This window comes from Nicotiana tomentosiformis, chromosome 6, assembly GCF_000390325.3.
Source record: "Nicotiana tomentosiformis chromosome 6, ASM39032v3, whole genome shotgun sequence".
NCBI classification, from domain to species: domain Eukaryota; kingdom Viridiplantae; phylum Streptophyta; class Magnoliopsida; order Solanales; family Solanaceae; genus Nicotiana; species Nicotiana tomentosiformis.
Window position 1 is genome coordinate 94,427,983 of NC_090817.1, and position 18,843 is coordinate 94,446,825.

Here is an 18,843-nt window from a genome sequence, read left to right on the forward strand (position 1 = left end):
AACCCATTAGGCAAACACCTAGGTGAAGGTCATAGCCCTAGGCCTTTTATATTATTTGAAAATAACAACAAAAATAATTTCTTAGTTTTAATTATTTATCTTGCAATCTTAGTTTAAACTAGATCTAGAATCAACCAAATCTTGTGGAAGTGTAATTTAAGTTAGTTAAGCTCATTTACCATAATATATACTTCTAAATCCTATTCATATAGCTCACTGTGGAATTCGACCCCGACTCTCTGTTGGGTATTACTATTGCATCAACCGTTTCATAACCTCAAATAGAGGTGTGACTTGGACGAGATCAGTTACCCCGAAACTAGTCATGTCAGAGTAGGAGATTAGTGTATTGTTGGTTCGGGCACTATGATATAAGTGCCCTGGTAAGGCACAAGAACGCGAGCATGCTAGAACCTTGAACTGTGAGGCACCGCAGGAATGGGGTCCAGGCGATCGGGCTGGTATCGTCCACCATACCGATCATATGGTGACATTTTTAGAATCAGAATCAGAATCAGAAAAAATGTCAGAATCAATGAAACTCACCAGAAAAGAAAAGAAAAGAAAATGTAGAAAAAAAAAGAAAATGCTTTTAAAAAATTTACAAGGATTGTTCCGAGAAAGTTTATATATTTATCTATTTAAATTTTATAATTATTTTCAAAAAAGAAGAGAAAAGAAAAGAAAGAGAATTTTCATGAATGACATCAAGAAGAATTTTACAATAGATATATGAGTTGTCTGTTTTAACTCTTTATCATAAGCTTTTAGAATTTTCTTTTATCATGCATACATACTTCTTTCAGAGTCTCGTTCCAGCTTTAGTGGGAGGATTGCTTCACTTACTGAGTACCAATGTGGTATACTGACATTCTCTTCATGGGAACCTAAATTGACACTGTTAATGTAGGCACAAATTTTGCAGGTAAGCAGGCTACGAGCTAGGATATTCTCCTCCCATTACCAGAAGACTTGGTGAGCTCCATTTTAGTTCGTGGAGTTCGTTGATTCCAGAAATTTATCTTATTATTTCAGTATTTCTTAGATGCTTCATAGATAGAGTCAAAACAGAGTCATAGGTGTCCACTTTGTATTACATTTTTTTTCAATGTATTCAAAATAACAAAATGAATTTTTTTCAAAATATTATTTCGATTAAAGATTCAGAAAAGAATTTACTTTAAATCATATAGAATTGTGTTGAGATGCATTGTATAACAGAAATAGAACAGAATAGAAAAGTCAAGATGGTCCTCTCGGTCAAGTTAAGACACCGAGTACCGGTTATGACTTGGTTAGAAATCGGGTCGTGACATAGATCCTTATTCACATTAAGTGATCGAACAACCATCGGAGTACTTAATAGATGTGCTCTATCCATGTGATTTTGTTATCCTTTTTAGATTCGTAAATGCGTCTGGCATTTGATTTGCTATTTTCTGTAAATGAATAATCTTTTGCACCTCTTTTTTATAAATATGGGCACGTGGATCAAGATAAGACAGTGATGAATTTTTTCACAAATATTTCCGTATGGTTTCACCATTTTCTCCTCCCAATTTTGGAAAAAATGCCTCATCGAATCGGTAATCTGTAAATCGAGCAGTGAAAAAAATCCCCCGTTAATATTTTGAGGTAGCGAATAATGGAGGGCAATTCAACCCAATATATATGCCTAACTTTCTTTGGGGACCCGTCTTGGTGCGATATGGATGTACTACATGCATATATACTGCGCATCCAAAAATTCTTAAATGAGATATATTAGGTTCATGACCAAAAGCTAATTGCAACGGGGAATTTTATGATAATTTATCGGTCTGAGATGAATATTTATATCTGTTTCAATATTTTTTCATAAAGACATAAAATAGAGATCTTTTCATTCATTTCAGGTACCTGAACCTCTCCTGAGGATTTATGAAATGTTATGTCATGTACTCTTTTAGAGCACTTGCCTCTTTATTATGATCGTTTTGATCATTTGATCTTCTTTTTTATCAAGAATTTTATTTGGTATCGATTTGTCTATCTGCTTCAGGCATACCATAGACTTTATCCTTCTGTGATTTATTCTAATAAGAGTATTTGCAGTGAGAATATAGTTACTTTCTCTGGGTCAGCAAATGCGTCTGGTATGCTTTGCAATATATTACAGATGAATTATCTTTTTATGAACTTCAAATTCATATTGTTTTATTCGAGGATCTAGATGTACAAATGATAAATTATTTCATGTAATTTTTTCTCAACTGTTTATCCTCTCTCCGCCTCATGTTAGAAAAACTAACTTGCTTTCTCAACTTTGGGAACCCGTTTTTGTGCATTACAGTGTTAATCAAAATATACACCGCACATCAATAATAATAAGATAGAATTATTTGGTTCCTGACCCTGAATCACTTGTGAGGGGAGAATATAATATACTTCCGTATATAACGCATATCAAACTGATATAGATAACTTTGTTCTCATAAGCAATAGTTTAACTATTAAGGGGAGGCACACAATAAATCGTTTTGCTAAACCAATTGCGATGTAAACCAATTTATCAAAATGAACTGTCTTGAATAGAAAATCTGAAAATTATACTCTAAATCAAATTATTGAGCAAGAAACCTGGCATTCCAGTTGCGGGTTGATAATAAACGCACACGTAATTATCTCATAGATGCATCTTTATAAGGTTTACATGGCAGGTGAATTGGTCCGAACTCACCTTTAGTAAATTCCAGAATTCAACGGATTCAATCCCAATTTTAGTTGGTATAATAATCGCGAGAACAAGCAACCCAAGAGAATTCACGAAGAATCTTCTTCAACACTTACCCATGTGAATTCTCGGTTATTTTGCACATCATACTTAAATCAAGATTGCTCAATAGGTTATGCGTTGTAAAACTGTCTGTATCAGTAAACTTCAGGTTTACATCATGACATGTGCTATTATTAATTAAACTCCCAATTTACCAAGTTTACTATGACATGAGTTTTTATATCCATAAACATCAAGTTTATTATTTCATGTAATTTCACCATATTTTTTATTTGTGTAGTACAAATCAGGCAATAAAGCGGGTAATTCTCATATACATATTACCCCGCTACAGTTGTAGTAATATAAATATATTAAATCTTCTCGTTATTTATAGTCTCAATATAACCAACCACTTTCGCGAATACTTTAGAAACTCAATAAGTTCTTTGAGACTTACTACAACATAATGCCTTTTTGATAATCAATTTTATTCCTCCAAAATAGTGATAATTGGCTCTTTCAGAGCTCTCAATTAATTTTGTACTACCGCATATTCATCAACATCCATATAGTGAATATCTCTTTTAAAGAGAAAGTTATACCATTATGGTCATGGTCAAAATTATATGCAAGATCTGTTTCTTGCATTACTGTTGTCCTTTCATAATCACATGGCCAAAATATTTTGGCGTAGGTACGTGACCAATGACCATTCATGCCAAAATAATGACATTATTTTCTTATTTCATCTCAAAACTATTTCTAGATGTGAGTGTGATATATTCACTACCACTAGCACGTTCATATTCTTCCAAGAATGAATATGTATTCATAATAATTATCACATTGCTTTCACATTTACTTCAGGAAAGGAACATAATAATCTATACGTACTTTATAAAATCTCATGCCAAATCAATGAAAAATATTACTTTCACAAAGTGAAGGATTATTTTGAGAACCATTATTGTTCTCGTTACCACAATGATGACGATTATAATTTCGTCCATTACCACGTCCACATCAATTCATACCTCCACAGTAACATCATGTCTTATTTTAGATTTATAGGACGGGTTTCCACTATTGGTGATCATAATCATACATGAATCTGGTCATAACAAGACCTAAAAATTTTACCACTTCGTGTGATTATAATTTCTTGCAAACTGTACTAGAGCAGGAGTATATATTTTAATATACTATAAAATAAATTATACATATTAATAAAATATAATTAAATTGCATTAGCATTAGGATATTACGTGAAACAGTAAAGAGAAGAAAAGATAAATCATACTTCAACCACCTCTGTTTATATCAACTTTATGTTTATTTTGTCACATGTCTCCGTGGCCAGGGCATGTATATTTTTCATCATGTTCTAATCAGGGACAACCAAGGTTAAGATTTGGGGTGAGACTTCAATATTAAATCACAGCCTCAAGGCATTCTTCAATATATCTGCATACTCATAACTCAAAAGTGAAGCAAATATATGAGTATATAAAACGAAAGCCAAAAGAAACGAACAAGAACGGACGAGTAAAAATACATCCACACTCAAGAAAATAGATTGAAGTAGACAATTTCAATTTATCAGAGTTTCGTGCGTATACCGTGTTATGAAATAATATAAAATAAAGTAAATTAAGAAGAATTTAGATAGAGATAATACTAGATCTTTTCTTGATGATATCTACAAATAAGCAGAGAAGTCTCTTATTTATAAGAAAGTTGTTTGGTGGCCAAGTAACAAATCTTGATGACCAATTAGCCAAGTAACTAGACTAGTTTATGACTAATTAATTTGCTCCCGAGTAATTTCATAATACATGGACATTCATTCTTAATATTATTTATAACATTCTTGTTTTAATATGAAACTGGTAATAAAGAATTGAGTATCTCTTGTTTTTAAATCTCTTTACAATTGAGTTTTATTATACGTTGACACGGGTGCTAATTTGAGAGATATCACATAATAAAACTTTATTTGTTGATTAACGTGTTACTAAACTTTCATAAATGTCTCTCTTAGATCAATATTTCTCTTAGTACAATATTGTAAAGAAATTTATTGATGATGGAAAATATAAATTTTTGACGTCTAAAATATAGTTGTTGTTGAGATACTAGCTACTAAAAGAGGAATAAAAGTATACAGCGAAATTTTTTTATCCTTGTAAAATAAAGAGGCAATAAAGAAAGGCCTAACCATAGATGAAAGACTTTAAATTTGCTAGTTCGGTAAGAACAATTAGACTACAAGGACGCAAGAATAAGACCCAACTAAATTTATTATTGAGACGAATATTTGACGTCGAAATTTACCGCTAGACTCTTTAATGTCTTGAATCAAATATAATTAAAGTGGTTCTTTTAATTATATACGAGGAAGCACCTCAAAAGCATCACTAAATGTCCACAATATTTTTCATTAATTACATTCCCAACTTCATTTGCATCAAACACAAAATTCCCTTCTTGTTTTTATGTAGTATTATATTATCATAAATTAAGGGGGAAAAACATAAAGGACATAGAGAATTAGCTGTAGTAAGATAAGGAGCACAGTCAAGATCCATCTGATCTGTCTTTTAGATTACTTTTCCTCCTCTACTTCTCTCCATCTCTCTTAATTAATTTTAGAAGAAAAAACTACTTTTTACAAAATTACATTAGATTACTTACTATAATAAATAGAGAATATATAATAACAGTAAAAATTAGAAAATATACAAGCGTTTAATTACTTACTGTATTATTCAAGAAAACTAATTTAACAAACCCATATTAGATTTAAGTATTAATTAATTAGTAATAGTAAGAAATAGAAAATATATAAGCATTTAATTACTTACTGTATTATTAAAAAAAAGTAATTTTACAAATCTATATTAGATGAAGTGTATTAATATAAGTAATAACAGTAAGAAATAGAAAATATATAAGCATTTAATTACTTACTGTATTATTCAAGAAAACTAATTTAATAAATTCATGTTAGATTTAAGTATTAATTTAATTAATAACAGTAAGAAATAGAAAATATATAAGCATTTAATTACTTACTATATTATTCAAGAAAACTAACTTAACAAATTCATATTAGATTTCAGTATTTTAATATAATTAATAATAACAGTAAGAAATAGAAAATATATAAGCATTTAATTACTTACTGTATTATTCAAAAAAACTAATTTAACAAATATATATTAGATTTAAGTATATCAATATAAGTAAATATATAAGCATTTAATTACTTACTGTATAATTTCATAAATATTCTCTTTCCCTGAATCCAAGCTCCACTTGTTTCTCTGCAAAATCCGCCATTTCCTCATTCCTCTATATTTCCACCCAAAAAGTGATGTGCATTTTTTCTGCTGCAAATCTCTTCCGCCATTTCTGAAAACTCCGTTTCTTTCTCTCTCTATAAAACCTTTTCTCTCTCTCTACAAGTCCAAATGGATAACCCATCGGAGGATTCCTCGGATTCTCCTCAACAGCTGCCCGAATCTCCTGTAAACGATGACCAACGTGTTTATTTAGTTCCTTACAGGTAAAATCTCACTTCCCCGTTTTGACCCATTCCTCATGCAACTGTTTGTTTATGTATATCAACATAAAAGTAAAAATAAATAAAAATAAAGAATTGAATTCTCGGATTTTGCTTTCCCAATTGATTTTATGATTTGGTTTGATCCAATTCAGCTAAACCCGAATCTGAACCCATGAGATAACGAGAAAGTCGAAACAAGTTCTAGTTTTTTTTTTCTTTTTTCTTTTTGTTTAAATTACTTATATTTTTATTTGTATTACTTGTCATTTAGATTGGTAATTGTATTAGCTTCCCTACATTGGAATGTTGTAGTTTTTTTAATCAAGTCTTATTATCTGGATCAAATCGTGTTGTGAGTTTTTTTATTTTTTTTATTAGTTGCCATTTGGATTGGTAATTGTATTAGCTTTTGTACATTGAACTAGTGTTGGTTTTTAATCAATGTTGTTGGTTTTTGTTATCTGTTAACCGGTGGATCAAATCATGTTGTGGGTTGTATATTTTTGTTTTGTGAGCTTAAGCATAAGAAAGTATCGGCCTTGGATTTTCAGTTGTGTTTTTTTGATGAAGTAAATAGTTTCACCAATGTCATCAAGAAGATGCAAGTATTACGAAAGATTAGGCCAGAGAGTATCAGCTTCAATTACATTGGCCTAGATTGCTAAGGAGCTGATAAAGTCCAGAAAGTTAACAGGGTAAGTTACAATAGATAGTTTTGCCAACTAAATAAAAGTAAAAGACACCTAGCTATCAGTTGTTAACAATGGAGAAGTAGTATAGCAAAGTGCCGGCAAGATCTGAAAGTGGTGGTTATAAGGACCTGTTTAATAACTTAGTAAACCTTAGAAGAAGCTGACAAATTGTTCCATCTACAATTTGTCAACCTTAATAGAGGTGCACACAAGCTGGTCGGACACCACGGTTATCAAATTTTTTGTTTAAAAAATGTTCCATCTCGATAAAATATCAATTGATTATGCATTATGTTGTCAGTTCAAATATTGTTTCTCGCAATTATTATAAAAAGTGCATATCTGTGGAGAAGTGCTCCGCGGGCTAGTGCGGTGGTAGGGGAGAGTGGTAAAAATGACACAAATGATGCTTTCCACTTGCTAGTGGTTGTTAAGAAGAGAGAGAATGTTTGAGCGGGAAGGACGGGGTAAATAGCATGGAAATGTTAATTGAAAGAAGTTAAAAGTTACCCTTTGCAGCGTCTTCTCTAGGTAAGAATTTTTTGTCTGTGTTTTCCCGAGTAGAGGGTTAAAGTGTTGCACACACATATATTACAGGTGCCACAGACACGTATATGTTTAGAGTACTATATAAGAAAGCGTGTTTGTGTTCTAGGTGGTGGAAAGAAGCACAGGAGTCATCACCATCAGATGGGAAGTCAGTGACTTTGTACGCAGCGGCACCAGCTCCATCTTATGGAGGGCCAATGAAAATCATTAACAACATATTTAGCCCAGACGTCGCATTTAACTTGAGGAGAGAGGAGGAATCTTTATCACAGAGTCAGGAGAATGGTGAAGTTGGGGTATCTGGTCGGGACTATGCTTTGGTCCCTGGCGACATTTGGCTGCAGGCACTCAAATGGTCAGTATTTTAGAGCAGTTTCCAATTTGTATTCCTTGAAGTGTGTTAGATAAAGCCTCTTCTGACGGAGATTTACGCCATAGTTGTTGAGCATTCTGAGGATACCATTTGCATATGTGTTTTTCTCGACTTCAAATAAAACATTGATTTTTCACTTCTGGTTACAACAACCACTTGCAATTTGTTGTTTGGTTTCTTCTGCTTTTCAGACCATTCACATTTTCATTTCACATGAAAGAGGCCTCAAGCCTTTCGAGGCTTCATTGTTGTTGCTAGTCCGATGGCAATTCCCAGTTATAAATATATATTGTTAAATGCCTTGTGAATGCATATGGAAGCTCGTTTTTTAAAGCATTTTGAGATTTCATTCTAACAAGACCACTGTTTATTCTTTCAGCTTTAAAGTGCTAAGCTCAATCTATTAATTCGCTTCCTTATTTTCTTTGTCTCTTTCATATATTTTTTTTGTGTGTGTGGGGGGTGGGGATTGGTGTTAACTTATAACTGATTATTTCACTTTCCTTTTTGGTGTTTTTGCACATCTAAGAAAGGGAATTTGTCTTTTGATCCTAGTAACATGTTATTTAGCACGTTAATTTCATACATCTGGCACTATGTAAAAGTTGATCTTTTGATTATAGAGTTCTGATTAGTTTGATTGGAATTGCTCCTTTCCATCCAGGCACAGTAACTCTAAAGCTGCGGCTAAGAATGGAAAAAGCTTTTCAGCTACAGATGAGGATATTGCAGATGTCTATCCTTTACAGCTGAGGCTTTCTGTTTTGCGGGAAACCAGTTCCTTGGGAGTCAGGATAAGCAAAAAGGTTAATAATAACTTTGGAATTTCTAGTTTCATCTACAATTCCCATGAGATTTGTACTGTCATAATATCCATAGAGTGCATAATCACATGTGATCTTTTTGGTACAGACCTTGCCACAATTTGTGAAGCTGACTTTCTTTTTCATCAGCTGCTTTGCCATCTTTCATCCTTCACTTTTGTTGTTGCTGTTTATTGTTGAAACTGAAGGATCTAAGATGGACAAGTCCAAAATATCAACTTTAAGAACAAGGGTTATGCATGAAGCCCTCTATTCTCATCCTCATATTAATTACTTGGAATGGGCATAGCTGTTAAGTGCTTCCATTTTTGTTTGATATTTAAATATTAACAGTAAGAGCTTTTTATGGTTCTGGGTTGTGCAAAAAGAGGACAAGTATGTTAGCTGGATACGTATCTTTTTGCTGACAAAATGGGATAAATTTTGCATGGTAATTTTTGGCTTTACATGAATTTGTTGACAAGGATATCAATCCTATTGATATTTATGTAATTCACTTGAAGCATTTAATACTTCTATTTCCCAATTACAGAATTGCTCATCAGCAATTTTTGACCACAGTGAGTTCTAGAGAAGTGAGTCTTTTGAAAATGATAGTAGAAAGAGCGCTTCCTTTCTCTAGATTGTCTTTCTAGCAAAGTAAATTAATCTAGAGTTAAATTGTATTGACAGGAATAAACAATATAAGCGGTATTTTCATCCAGACACCCCTCCCCTGTTTGTGGAGCAGAAAGAAACTATGTAATTGGGAATCACTTAGTTTTGAGATAACATAGTAGACTATGTGACAGTTTTATTCTTTTAATTTAAAACTAACAAGTTGTCTTATATCTAAAGTTTTAGCAGAATCATTTATTCTGCCTCTAATAGCTTGGAAGAACTATATATCATTTGAGGTCTTTACTTGCCGAAAGACATCGGAGATGAAGTTAGTTTTTTATTAGATCAGATATGAAATTAGTTCTAGCTTTTTTTATATACTCAAGGATGCCCTGACTTCCTCCATCTTTATCTGTTTTTGAGAAATTCTCTTTCTTGACTGCCAAATGCTAAGAGGAAATGGTACCAAGCGGTTACATGCAAACCCTGGTCTGAAGAAATAAAATAGCTAGAGTTCTAATTTTCATAAAGCTAATAGGAAATAATTTGATCACTTGTGAAAATAAGCCAAAAGAATGATGCTCATTCGAACAAAGTTCTCTTAGAGTTACTACATATTTCGTTGTGTATACATGATCCTTCAATGCTACTTCATATTTATTATTTACCCGAAAGTTGATGTTAATTTGAGCTCTTTTTTTCTTAACAATGTTATTGCTGACTTGTCCGTTTACTGTCTCAGCTTGTGTACATAAAAATGTAGTTTCCAAAATGTTGTTTGTATTTTGTAACTGTTGCATGTTAAACATTTGCAATATTGCGGTGGACAACGTTTCTTTTTTTTTTTCTTGCAATAATATCCTCACCGATGTTCTTTTTTTTTTTTAACTATCCTCACCGATGCTTTGGAGTCAGTTAAGCTGCTTTATTTCCTTTAGAGTCTAGTTTTACATTTGTCTTCTCACATTTGATTCAGGACAATACAGTTGAATGCTTTAAAAGAGCCTGCAGAATTTTTAGTGTCGATACAGAACCCGTAAGTTTCAATACTGTTGTTAATCAATTGCAATGGTATCTCTTTCAGGAGATTAATGGTATTTTTGTTCTCTGCAGTTACGGATTTGGGATTTATCTGGGCAGACGGCATTGTTTTTTTCAGATGAAAACAATAAGATCCTCAAAGACTCTCAGAAACAGTCAGAGCAAGATGTATGTACTTTCAACTGTGTCATACTTCATGACTAACCAATAAACAAGTCGACCAATGCTTCTGCGGCATTCACTATTTTTCCTGTCTTTACTAAGGAAATAATTTAGTTATGCTTTTTTCTAATTGTTTTCTAATTAAGTGTTTTTAGCAGATTTTTCCATTTCTTTATCTAGTGTTTGTGTCGTAAAAAGATATATAATGATTGAGGTGATGAATATGCTTACTTAACACTTCATCTAGGAATGAAGTGAGACAATGATTTTTCTCCATTTTCTATATAAGTGTTGTTTTTTCTTGAGCATGGACAATGCTAAGCCCACCAAAATTCAGTTTTATGCGACTCTCTTTCATTTTAGGGTTCGTTCTGGAGTTATTCATTTATAAGCAGTAGATGTGCTCTTTCCTTGTACTTTCAATGATGTACACTCTAAGAAACTTTAGCTCTTTTATTACCCTGGGACAAAAGAAACACATAATAAACGGGACTGTCATGTCTAACGACCAGCTTATACACCCATTCGTCTTGGAGAACAGGCGGGTAAATTCAGCTTAGTTATGCTGTTTTTCAGCTGGATCTAAGATTACAAAAAGAGCAACTGTTTTGTTTTTTGTTTTTTTCCATTTGTGGCAGTTATTACCGGTGTGGTTCATCATTGATTGTTTTTGTATTTTCTTAGGCTGTTTATCTGTGAAACAAATTGAAAGAGATGCCAAAGTTTTATCTGTTTTATGTTTCTTTTTTCCTTGTGGGTTACCATTTAACTGAGAGCAAGGTAAACCTTTACTGTTGAAGGCATTTTGCTGGTTATGGGTTGCCTTATAGTCTTATTACTGACTCTTGAATTAACTCTAGAATTTAGTGTTTAATGGTTCGCACCGCTTGTAAGCAAGAAATGATTTGGACAAACTTCTTATTTTGTCCTCTTATGTTTTTGCTTGCAGATGCTCTTGGAGTTGCAGGTCTATGGGTTATCAGATTCTGTTAAAAATAAAGTGAAAAAAGATGAGATGTCAATGCAATACCCTAATGGTTCTTCTTTTCTGATGAATGGTACTGGCAGTGGTATAACCTCTAATCTCACTAGGAGCAGTTCTTCATCATTTTCTGGAGGTCCATGTGAAGCTGGTACCTTGGGCTTGACTGGATTGCAAAACCTAGGGAACACCTGTTTCATGAACAGTGCTCTTCAGTGCCTTGCACATACGCCAAAGCTTGTTGATTACTTTCTCGGGGACTACAAGAGAGAAATAAATCATGATAACCCTTTGGGAATGAATGTAAGCAATCTTGAATATTTCAAGATCATTACGTGCTGCTTTAGATGTTTTCTTCAGTTCTCTCTGAATAAGTCAATGTTGACATCCCTTAACCTATTCTACATTATATGTGGTTGGAAAAGTAAAAGAAAAAGAGAAATTCATTTGATTACTCTCCAGGTGAGGAATTCTTTATTTACCTCCAATTGTTTTGTTAGCCCGGACAAAAGAAAACGATATGCTTATCCGTTCCATTCAATTTAGTAGGGGTTGAGAAAATTGATTCGGAGGGTATTCAATATCTCCACTTTTTGTTTCGTACCAAACAAGGGGAATAAACTTTACCTCTTTTACTTTTCCTCCTCCTTCCACCTCATCTCATCCCAATCAAACATTGTGTTCTAATCTGTCTCCTTACATATTTTATTGTCTAAGTTCCTCTCTTTAAATTCTTTCAGGGTGAAATTGCATCTGCTTTTGGTGACCTTTTGAAGAAATTATGGGCTCCTGGAGCGACTCCTGTGGCACCTAGAACATTCAAATTAAAGCTTGCTCATTTTGCTCCTCAATTCAGCGGCTTTAATCAGCATGATTCTCAGGTCCTTTCAGTCCTTCCTGTTGGATTTAGTTTCCCAGTTTTAGGTCACTTATTAACGCTCTCTTTTCTGTCCTCTCATTTTGTGGGCATCTTTTGACATCTAATTCTCCTATTTATATCTGCAGGAGCTCCTAGCTTTTCTATTGGATGGACTCCACGAAGATTTGAACCGTGTCAAGAATAAACCTTATGTTGAAGCTAAGGATGGAGATGATCGTCCAGATGAAGAAATTGCTGATGAATACTGGAATAATCATCTGGCTCGTAATGATTCCATCATAGTGGACGTTTGCCAGGTGAGTAACATCCGATGGTCTCTTGTATCTCACTAGAAGTAGGAAACATTTGATATCACCGGCACTCAGTGGTCTCTCGTCTCTCACAGGCAAATGTGAATTATTGATCTCATTTCAACATTGACTTGAAAAAGCAAGAAGAATGAAGTGGCATATTTTTTAAAAATATCTGAACTCTACTGTATTTGTGCTGCAAGAGTTGTTCTAGGATGAGAGAGTAATTATACCCCAACTGTTTGGGGAAGTTTAACCAGTGTTCCTAAAGCTTGCTTCAAATTTCTCAGATATTTTTGTCTAGATTCTCTGCCTTTTTCATCAATAAGATTTCTTACCTTACTCAAAAGAAATTGTAAGTAATGGAAATTGAATTCAACTCTTACCATAAGTAATGGAAATTGAATTAGTCGTCCCTTTCAAATCAATCCGATAACCAACTTGGTTCAATAATTCGGAATAGTGGGAGTACTATTTGTTAACAACTGACATACTATTTTCCTAGAATGCAGTCCTGAACTAAGAGCTGAATTTTGGATTCAGGTTTATTTTAAAACAAATTAGTTTTATTTGTAGTGCTCCCTGTTTTCTCTATATGGTCTCCGCATTTTATCTTTGATGTCTTTTTGAGTTTTACTGAAATTTCCTAAAAGAAGAAGAATATTCCAGCCTTTAATCTCCATAAGAAAGTTAAATTTTTGTTCTTCCATAGTTTACAAGTTTAATTATATAAAAACTTGAACCTACCTTATCAAAAAAGAAAAAGAATTATGTGAAAACCTTGAACATTGTGAATGTTTCTGACATTTGTGCACTCTATAGGTGTGTTTGGAAGTAATTGGTCTTTTTATGCGTTATGTAGTCTATGGCGGTATGTAATTTCTAAATTCCTCTTTGGCCAATCATCTGTGAGATAAAGCTCTGCAATTCTAAGATAATTTCGAATACCACCAATTGATGATAGCTTGTCATTTTTTTTAGTTTTTTTATTCTGTAATTTTTTGCATTAATAAAGTTGACTCTTAGCCATGTCTATCACTAGATGTCGTAAATTTTGAAATTTCACTTTAGAAACCATGTACATAGTACATGTTTCCTAGCAGGTCGTGATTTGTCTATGACTTTTAGGAGGATTTAAAAGTTTACTTCATCTGACTCCCTTTTTCTGCACATTTATACAAGTTTCTTTTCTAGTCTTGCTTCTCAGAGCTTATCTCGATTGTTGCAGGGTCAATATCGTTCCACATTGGTCTGTCCTGTTTGCAAAAAGGTCTCCATCATGTTTGATCCTTTCATGTATTTGTCACTGCCTCTTCCATCTACATCTATGAGGTCAATGACTGTCACAGTTATAAAAAATGGCAGTGATATTCAGATATCTGCCTTTACAATCACTGTTTCCAAGGATGGAAGACTTGAAGATCTTATTCGTGCTTTAAGCACTGCATGCTCTTTGGACGCTGATGAGACCCTTTTGGTGGCTGAGGTAAAGTGCAGAATTTCCAGTGATGAGAAATGGTTATGGATTTCAAGTTGTTGCTTTATTGTTTCCTAAATAGAACTTATTACATACTGTGTATTGGATAGTCAAGTAGAGTCCTTTTTCCTATTTCCAAAATTTTATTTCCAGCTCTTGCTGGGTTGTTGTTGTTGTATTTCCAGCTCTTACTCCATTTAATGTTACAGATATACAACAACCGCATTATACGTTATCTTGAGGAGCCAGCCGATTCATTATCCTTAATAAGAGATGGTGACCGACTTGTTGCTTATCGGTTGCACAAGGGTACTGAAGAAGCCCCCTTGGTTGTGTTTACGCATCAACAGATTGATGAGTATGTCTTGACTTCATAATTTGGGCATTATCTTTTTTTGCTTTAAAGTTCATCAAACATTACTAGCCATTACTCAGATGTGTCTTGCATGCACAGCTATGTTTCATAAGTAATAAGTTGGGGGAAAAAGTACTCCAAGGGTGGTGCTTCCACATCATCACTCTTAATCATGGCAGGGTTTGGATGTGGGCGTACTTGATGACTACATTGCTTAAAAGAATTGACAAAATATTTTCGCAGATGACATATGTAGTAATATCTCAGTCTATTAGTTTGCTTTATGGAGATCGGGTGATTAATTCATGATCGACACAACTCCAGTTAGTTAATAGAGTAGGCTGTTAGTTGTCATATACTTCTATCTTGTATAAAGTAAAAATGTGAGGTGGTTTATTTAGTACTGTTGAGCATCCTCAGTCTCAATTCGCTTCACTTGAATACATTACAAATCATCGTTATGCATGGTTCGTCGAGCAACATGTAGTTCAGATGATGTGTGTGATCCTTCTAGATTATTTGGACAATCATGAAACTATTGCTTCTTCCATGCATCTTACTGCTGAAGCTGTATATGATATGGAATTTCCTGCTGTTTTGTTTGCTGATTATGTTTAGTTTAACTTTTGATCCATTGAAAGATTCTCATAGTGGTCCTTGACTCATTAAATGAGATGGCTGATATTTATTTTGGCAAAATATCATTTCCTTCTTGATTTCCTCTTCCATTCTAGCAATCTTATGAAGACTGCATGTGCAGGCATTATATATACGGAAAGCTGACCTCAAACATGAAGACATTTGGCATTCCGCTTGCCGCGCATAGTAGAGTTCTTACAGGATCTGATATCCGTAGTCTTTATCTACAGATACTTACACCATTCTTAGTCCACAATACAGCCCAAGCAGATAATCTTAACTGTGATAGAAGTGCTACTGAAGCATGTACAGTTTCAGAAGTCATCACAGACATGGAACCTGGCAACTCAATAGTAAACGGGGTTCCAGAAAGCATTGCTGAAGAAGATACTGCCGAACCTTTAGACATGGAATTTCAATTTTACCTATCAGATGATAAGGCAACCTTTAAAGGCTCCGAGATTGTAATGAATGAGCCATTACAGTCCACAGATATCTCTGGACGGTTAAATGTACTTGTAAGTTGGTCACCTAAAATTCTTGAACAGTACAATACAGGCCTTTTCAGCTCACTGCCAGAAGTTTTTAAATCTGGTTTTTTTGCCAAAAGACCACAAGAATCTGTCTCTCTGTATAAATGTCTTGAGGCATTTCTGAAGGAAGAGCCTCTAGGGCCAGAAGATATGTGGTAAGTATGCAACTCCCTCACTTCTGTGATTGTACACCATTCATATGCAAGCTATGTATTCATAACATATGAAATTTCTCGTAATGCTTCCCTTTTTGCTTCTTCTTTGGTTTGTGCTAATATTATAAACCCTCAACTTTTGTAATTACATAATTGTATTTTTCCAATTATACCATTTTATTTCATTTCTGTCAATATTTTCCACCGCGTCGTGATTGCTTATTGTGGATAAACCATTCTTATTAGCCTCCCCTCAACCAAATTGGACCTTGACTTTGCAACATGGCATGAGTAGTATCCTTCCAACTTCTAGTTCAGTTATGTTAAAGAAACAATGACAGCATCTGATGATCTTATGTAACACCTATTGATTTTCTGCACATTGTGCTTCTGAAATGCTTTATGTGTTGCTCTTTGTTTCTTGTATATTCATAGCAACTACAGACAGTAATTGAGATAATAATATTCAGCTATTTACCTGGGGCCACTAATGGGAGAAAAGACTTCTTTCATGAAATGTTTCTAGTATTCTATCTTATCATCTAATCATTTATTTGTGTCATTCGCTTGGGAAGTATGAATATAATCTGCCTAACTTTCTTTGTCTTATATCCAACATTAGGTACTGCCCTGCATGCAAGCAGCATCGCCAAGCTACTAAAAAGTTGGATCTTTGGAGACTGCCGGAGATTCTGGTCATCCACCTGAAGAGGTTCTCGTACAACCGGTTTCTGAAGAACAAGTTGGAGACGTATGTTGACTTCCCAACTCATGATCTTGATTTATCCTCATATTTGGCCTACAAGGATGGCAAATCTTCCTATCGGTATATGCTTTATGCAATTAGCAACCATTATGGAAGCATGGGAGGGGGTCACTACACTGCGTTTGTTCATGTAAGCGGTGCTGCGACTTGGATTACCTTGCTTCTTTTTCTTGGTTTTGTTTCTATTCTATGGTAAATAGGATTCTTTTATACCTGATAAAAATGGCATCTTAAGATCAGTACTTGGGGAGAAGGGTGGGTGGTGGGCGGTCACTGAAACCTACCTCCAAGGGCAAATATAGAAATTTCCTCTATTGGTCTTATTCTTATTGTTCGTAGTGAGTGTTCCTTTGATGTATTTTTTAGTTCCAATGCATCATCTGCATCTAAATTAATCACATATTGCACACATGTGCATCTATTATATATTTAACTTTGGTCATGCGTCTTCATTTTTTTTATTTCTTCATCATGAAGAATATGCAAGAAGGTCAAATATTCAGACTTTTACAGTCTTCCTAGTTTAATCCAGATATTCTAACTTTGTGTTTTTCTTCTTCTAATAATCTAGCAAGGTGCTGATCGGTGGTATGACTTCGATGACAGCCATGTGTATTCCATCAGCCAGGACAAGCTCAAAACCTCGGCCGCCTATGTTCTATTTTATAGACGAGTTGAAGAAATCTAACATTAGATGATAGTTGTTACAGTACTAAACATCAAGGCTTGATTTATCTTTTCTCAAGCCTTACAGGAATAGCATTGATGAGAGCATTCTTTGACCTTCGCATCACCTAGTTTAGTTGTAATGTTGGGTCAAAAAGAATCTAGTGGAGTGGTGATAAGGGTTATGTAGCATCGTAGCGAAGAGGGAAAGAAATTAAGGTTTTTACTTACATAGCTGTTTTTTTATAGAAGATAATTTCCTTTATCGTCCTTAGCAGATCAGAAAATAGCCTGGAACAGAAATTGCTTATGCACTGGCTGTAATTATAGTTTTGAGGAGAGGACAAAATGATAAGGTGTTTTCTGAGATGAATTATTGAACATTACTTGATAGAAATTATATTAATTTCATTTATCAATTCTGGTGATAATTTTCACTGTATATTATACTTTGGGTTTCTAACTTCCATTTTCACCTTTAAAAACATATGGTTTATACTAGTAATGTGAGAAAGCAAGCTTCTTGATGGTGAGTTAAGATCCAAGAGGCCTGAGAAACAGTTGCTTATATTGTACTTTGATTGAGTCCTATCTAATGTTCAGTTAGAGCAGAAAGAAAAAATAAATGAAATGTAAATGTGAGTTTAATTATAACTTTTTATGGAGCTTTAATTACTAATCCTTTGGAAAAAAACATGAAACATTAATATAGGATGAAGTGAAAAACAGGTATAGATTATTTGGAAAGAGGGAATTGAAAGTATATTATGTAGAGACAAGTGAATATGTATGTGTATATAGGTGTACATTATTGTTATTGGTGCTTAATCTTGGTTATGAGTAAGGGTTTAGCCGTATTGGGAAAGAAACTAAACCCTAGCTATACTGGCGGTGCTTGTTGAACGTCATTAAATCTAAATTAATTATCTTCTATATCTGGTGGGTCTATACTATAATAGGAAACCCCAAAAGGCACTACAAAATCTTTATTTTTCTCGGCTGTCTTTTAAATAGTTTGGACCACCGTCCGTCTTGATATTAATTACGTAACATGCATGTGGGATCCCCTCCTTAATTTTGTTCTTCTCCTTAGGATTGATTACATATACAAACAACAATCTTGCAAACTTATCTTTTTTGTTCGGAATTAATTCACTAATCTTACTTTGGATTCACGGTGGATAAGCCACTTAAGGGGGTATCGGTGGTGCTCCTTATTGAAAGGTTATCTATTCTCAGATTTCGATCTTAAGACCTTTGATTAAGGGTGAAGGAAATTCTCAACAATCGGAAGCGGGAGTCATGTGACCGTGAGGTTACGGGTTTGAGCCGTGAAAACAACCTCTTGCAGGAATGCAGGGTAACACTTTATACAATAAATTCTTATGGTACGGCCTTTTCCTGGACCCCGCGTATAGCGGAAGGCTTAATTAGTGTATCGGGCTGCTCTTTTAGTTTCTGTAAGTGACACTAACAAATGGAAATCGAATCTTGAACGTCATTGGGGATTGGAGCGTTATTTTTACAATTCTG

General features: G+C 34.0%; 1 protein-coding gene across 2 annotated transcripts; it reads left to right on the forward strand.

Moving 5' to 3' along the window:
- The first annotated feature begins 6,054 nt into the window (after nt 1-6,054).
- Nucleotides 6,055-17,741, forward strand: LOC104105412 (ubiquitin carboxyl-terminal hydrolase 8). Of its 2 annotated transcripts, none has more exons than XM_009613701.4 (13): nt 6,055-6,326; nt 7,674-7,922; nt 8,605-8,746; nt 10,341-10,400; nt 10,478-10,573; nt 11,517-11,852; nt 12,290-12,430; nt 12,555-12,725; nt 13,948-14,205; nt 14,406-14,554; nt 15,312-15,878; nt 16,501-16,774; nt 17,216-17,741. In XM_009613701.4, exons 1-13 carry the CDS (start codon nt 6,232-6,234, stop codon nt 17,330-17,332), a joined length of 2,655 nt encoding a protein of 884 aa, XP_009611996.1. In that variant the 5' UTR covers nt 6,055-6,231; the 3' UTR covers nt 17,333-17,741. The 2 variants fall into 2 exon arrangements, with proteins under 2 accessions (XP_009611996.1, XP_070033705.1); XM_070177604.1 differs by lacking the exon at nt 6,055-6,326 and adding an exon at nt 6,829-7,021.
- Nucleotides 17,742-18,843: the final 1,102 nt, after the last annotated feature.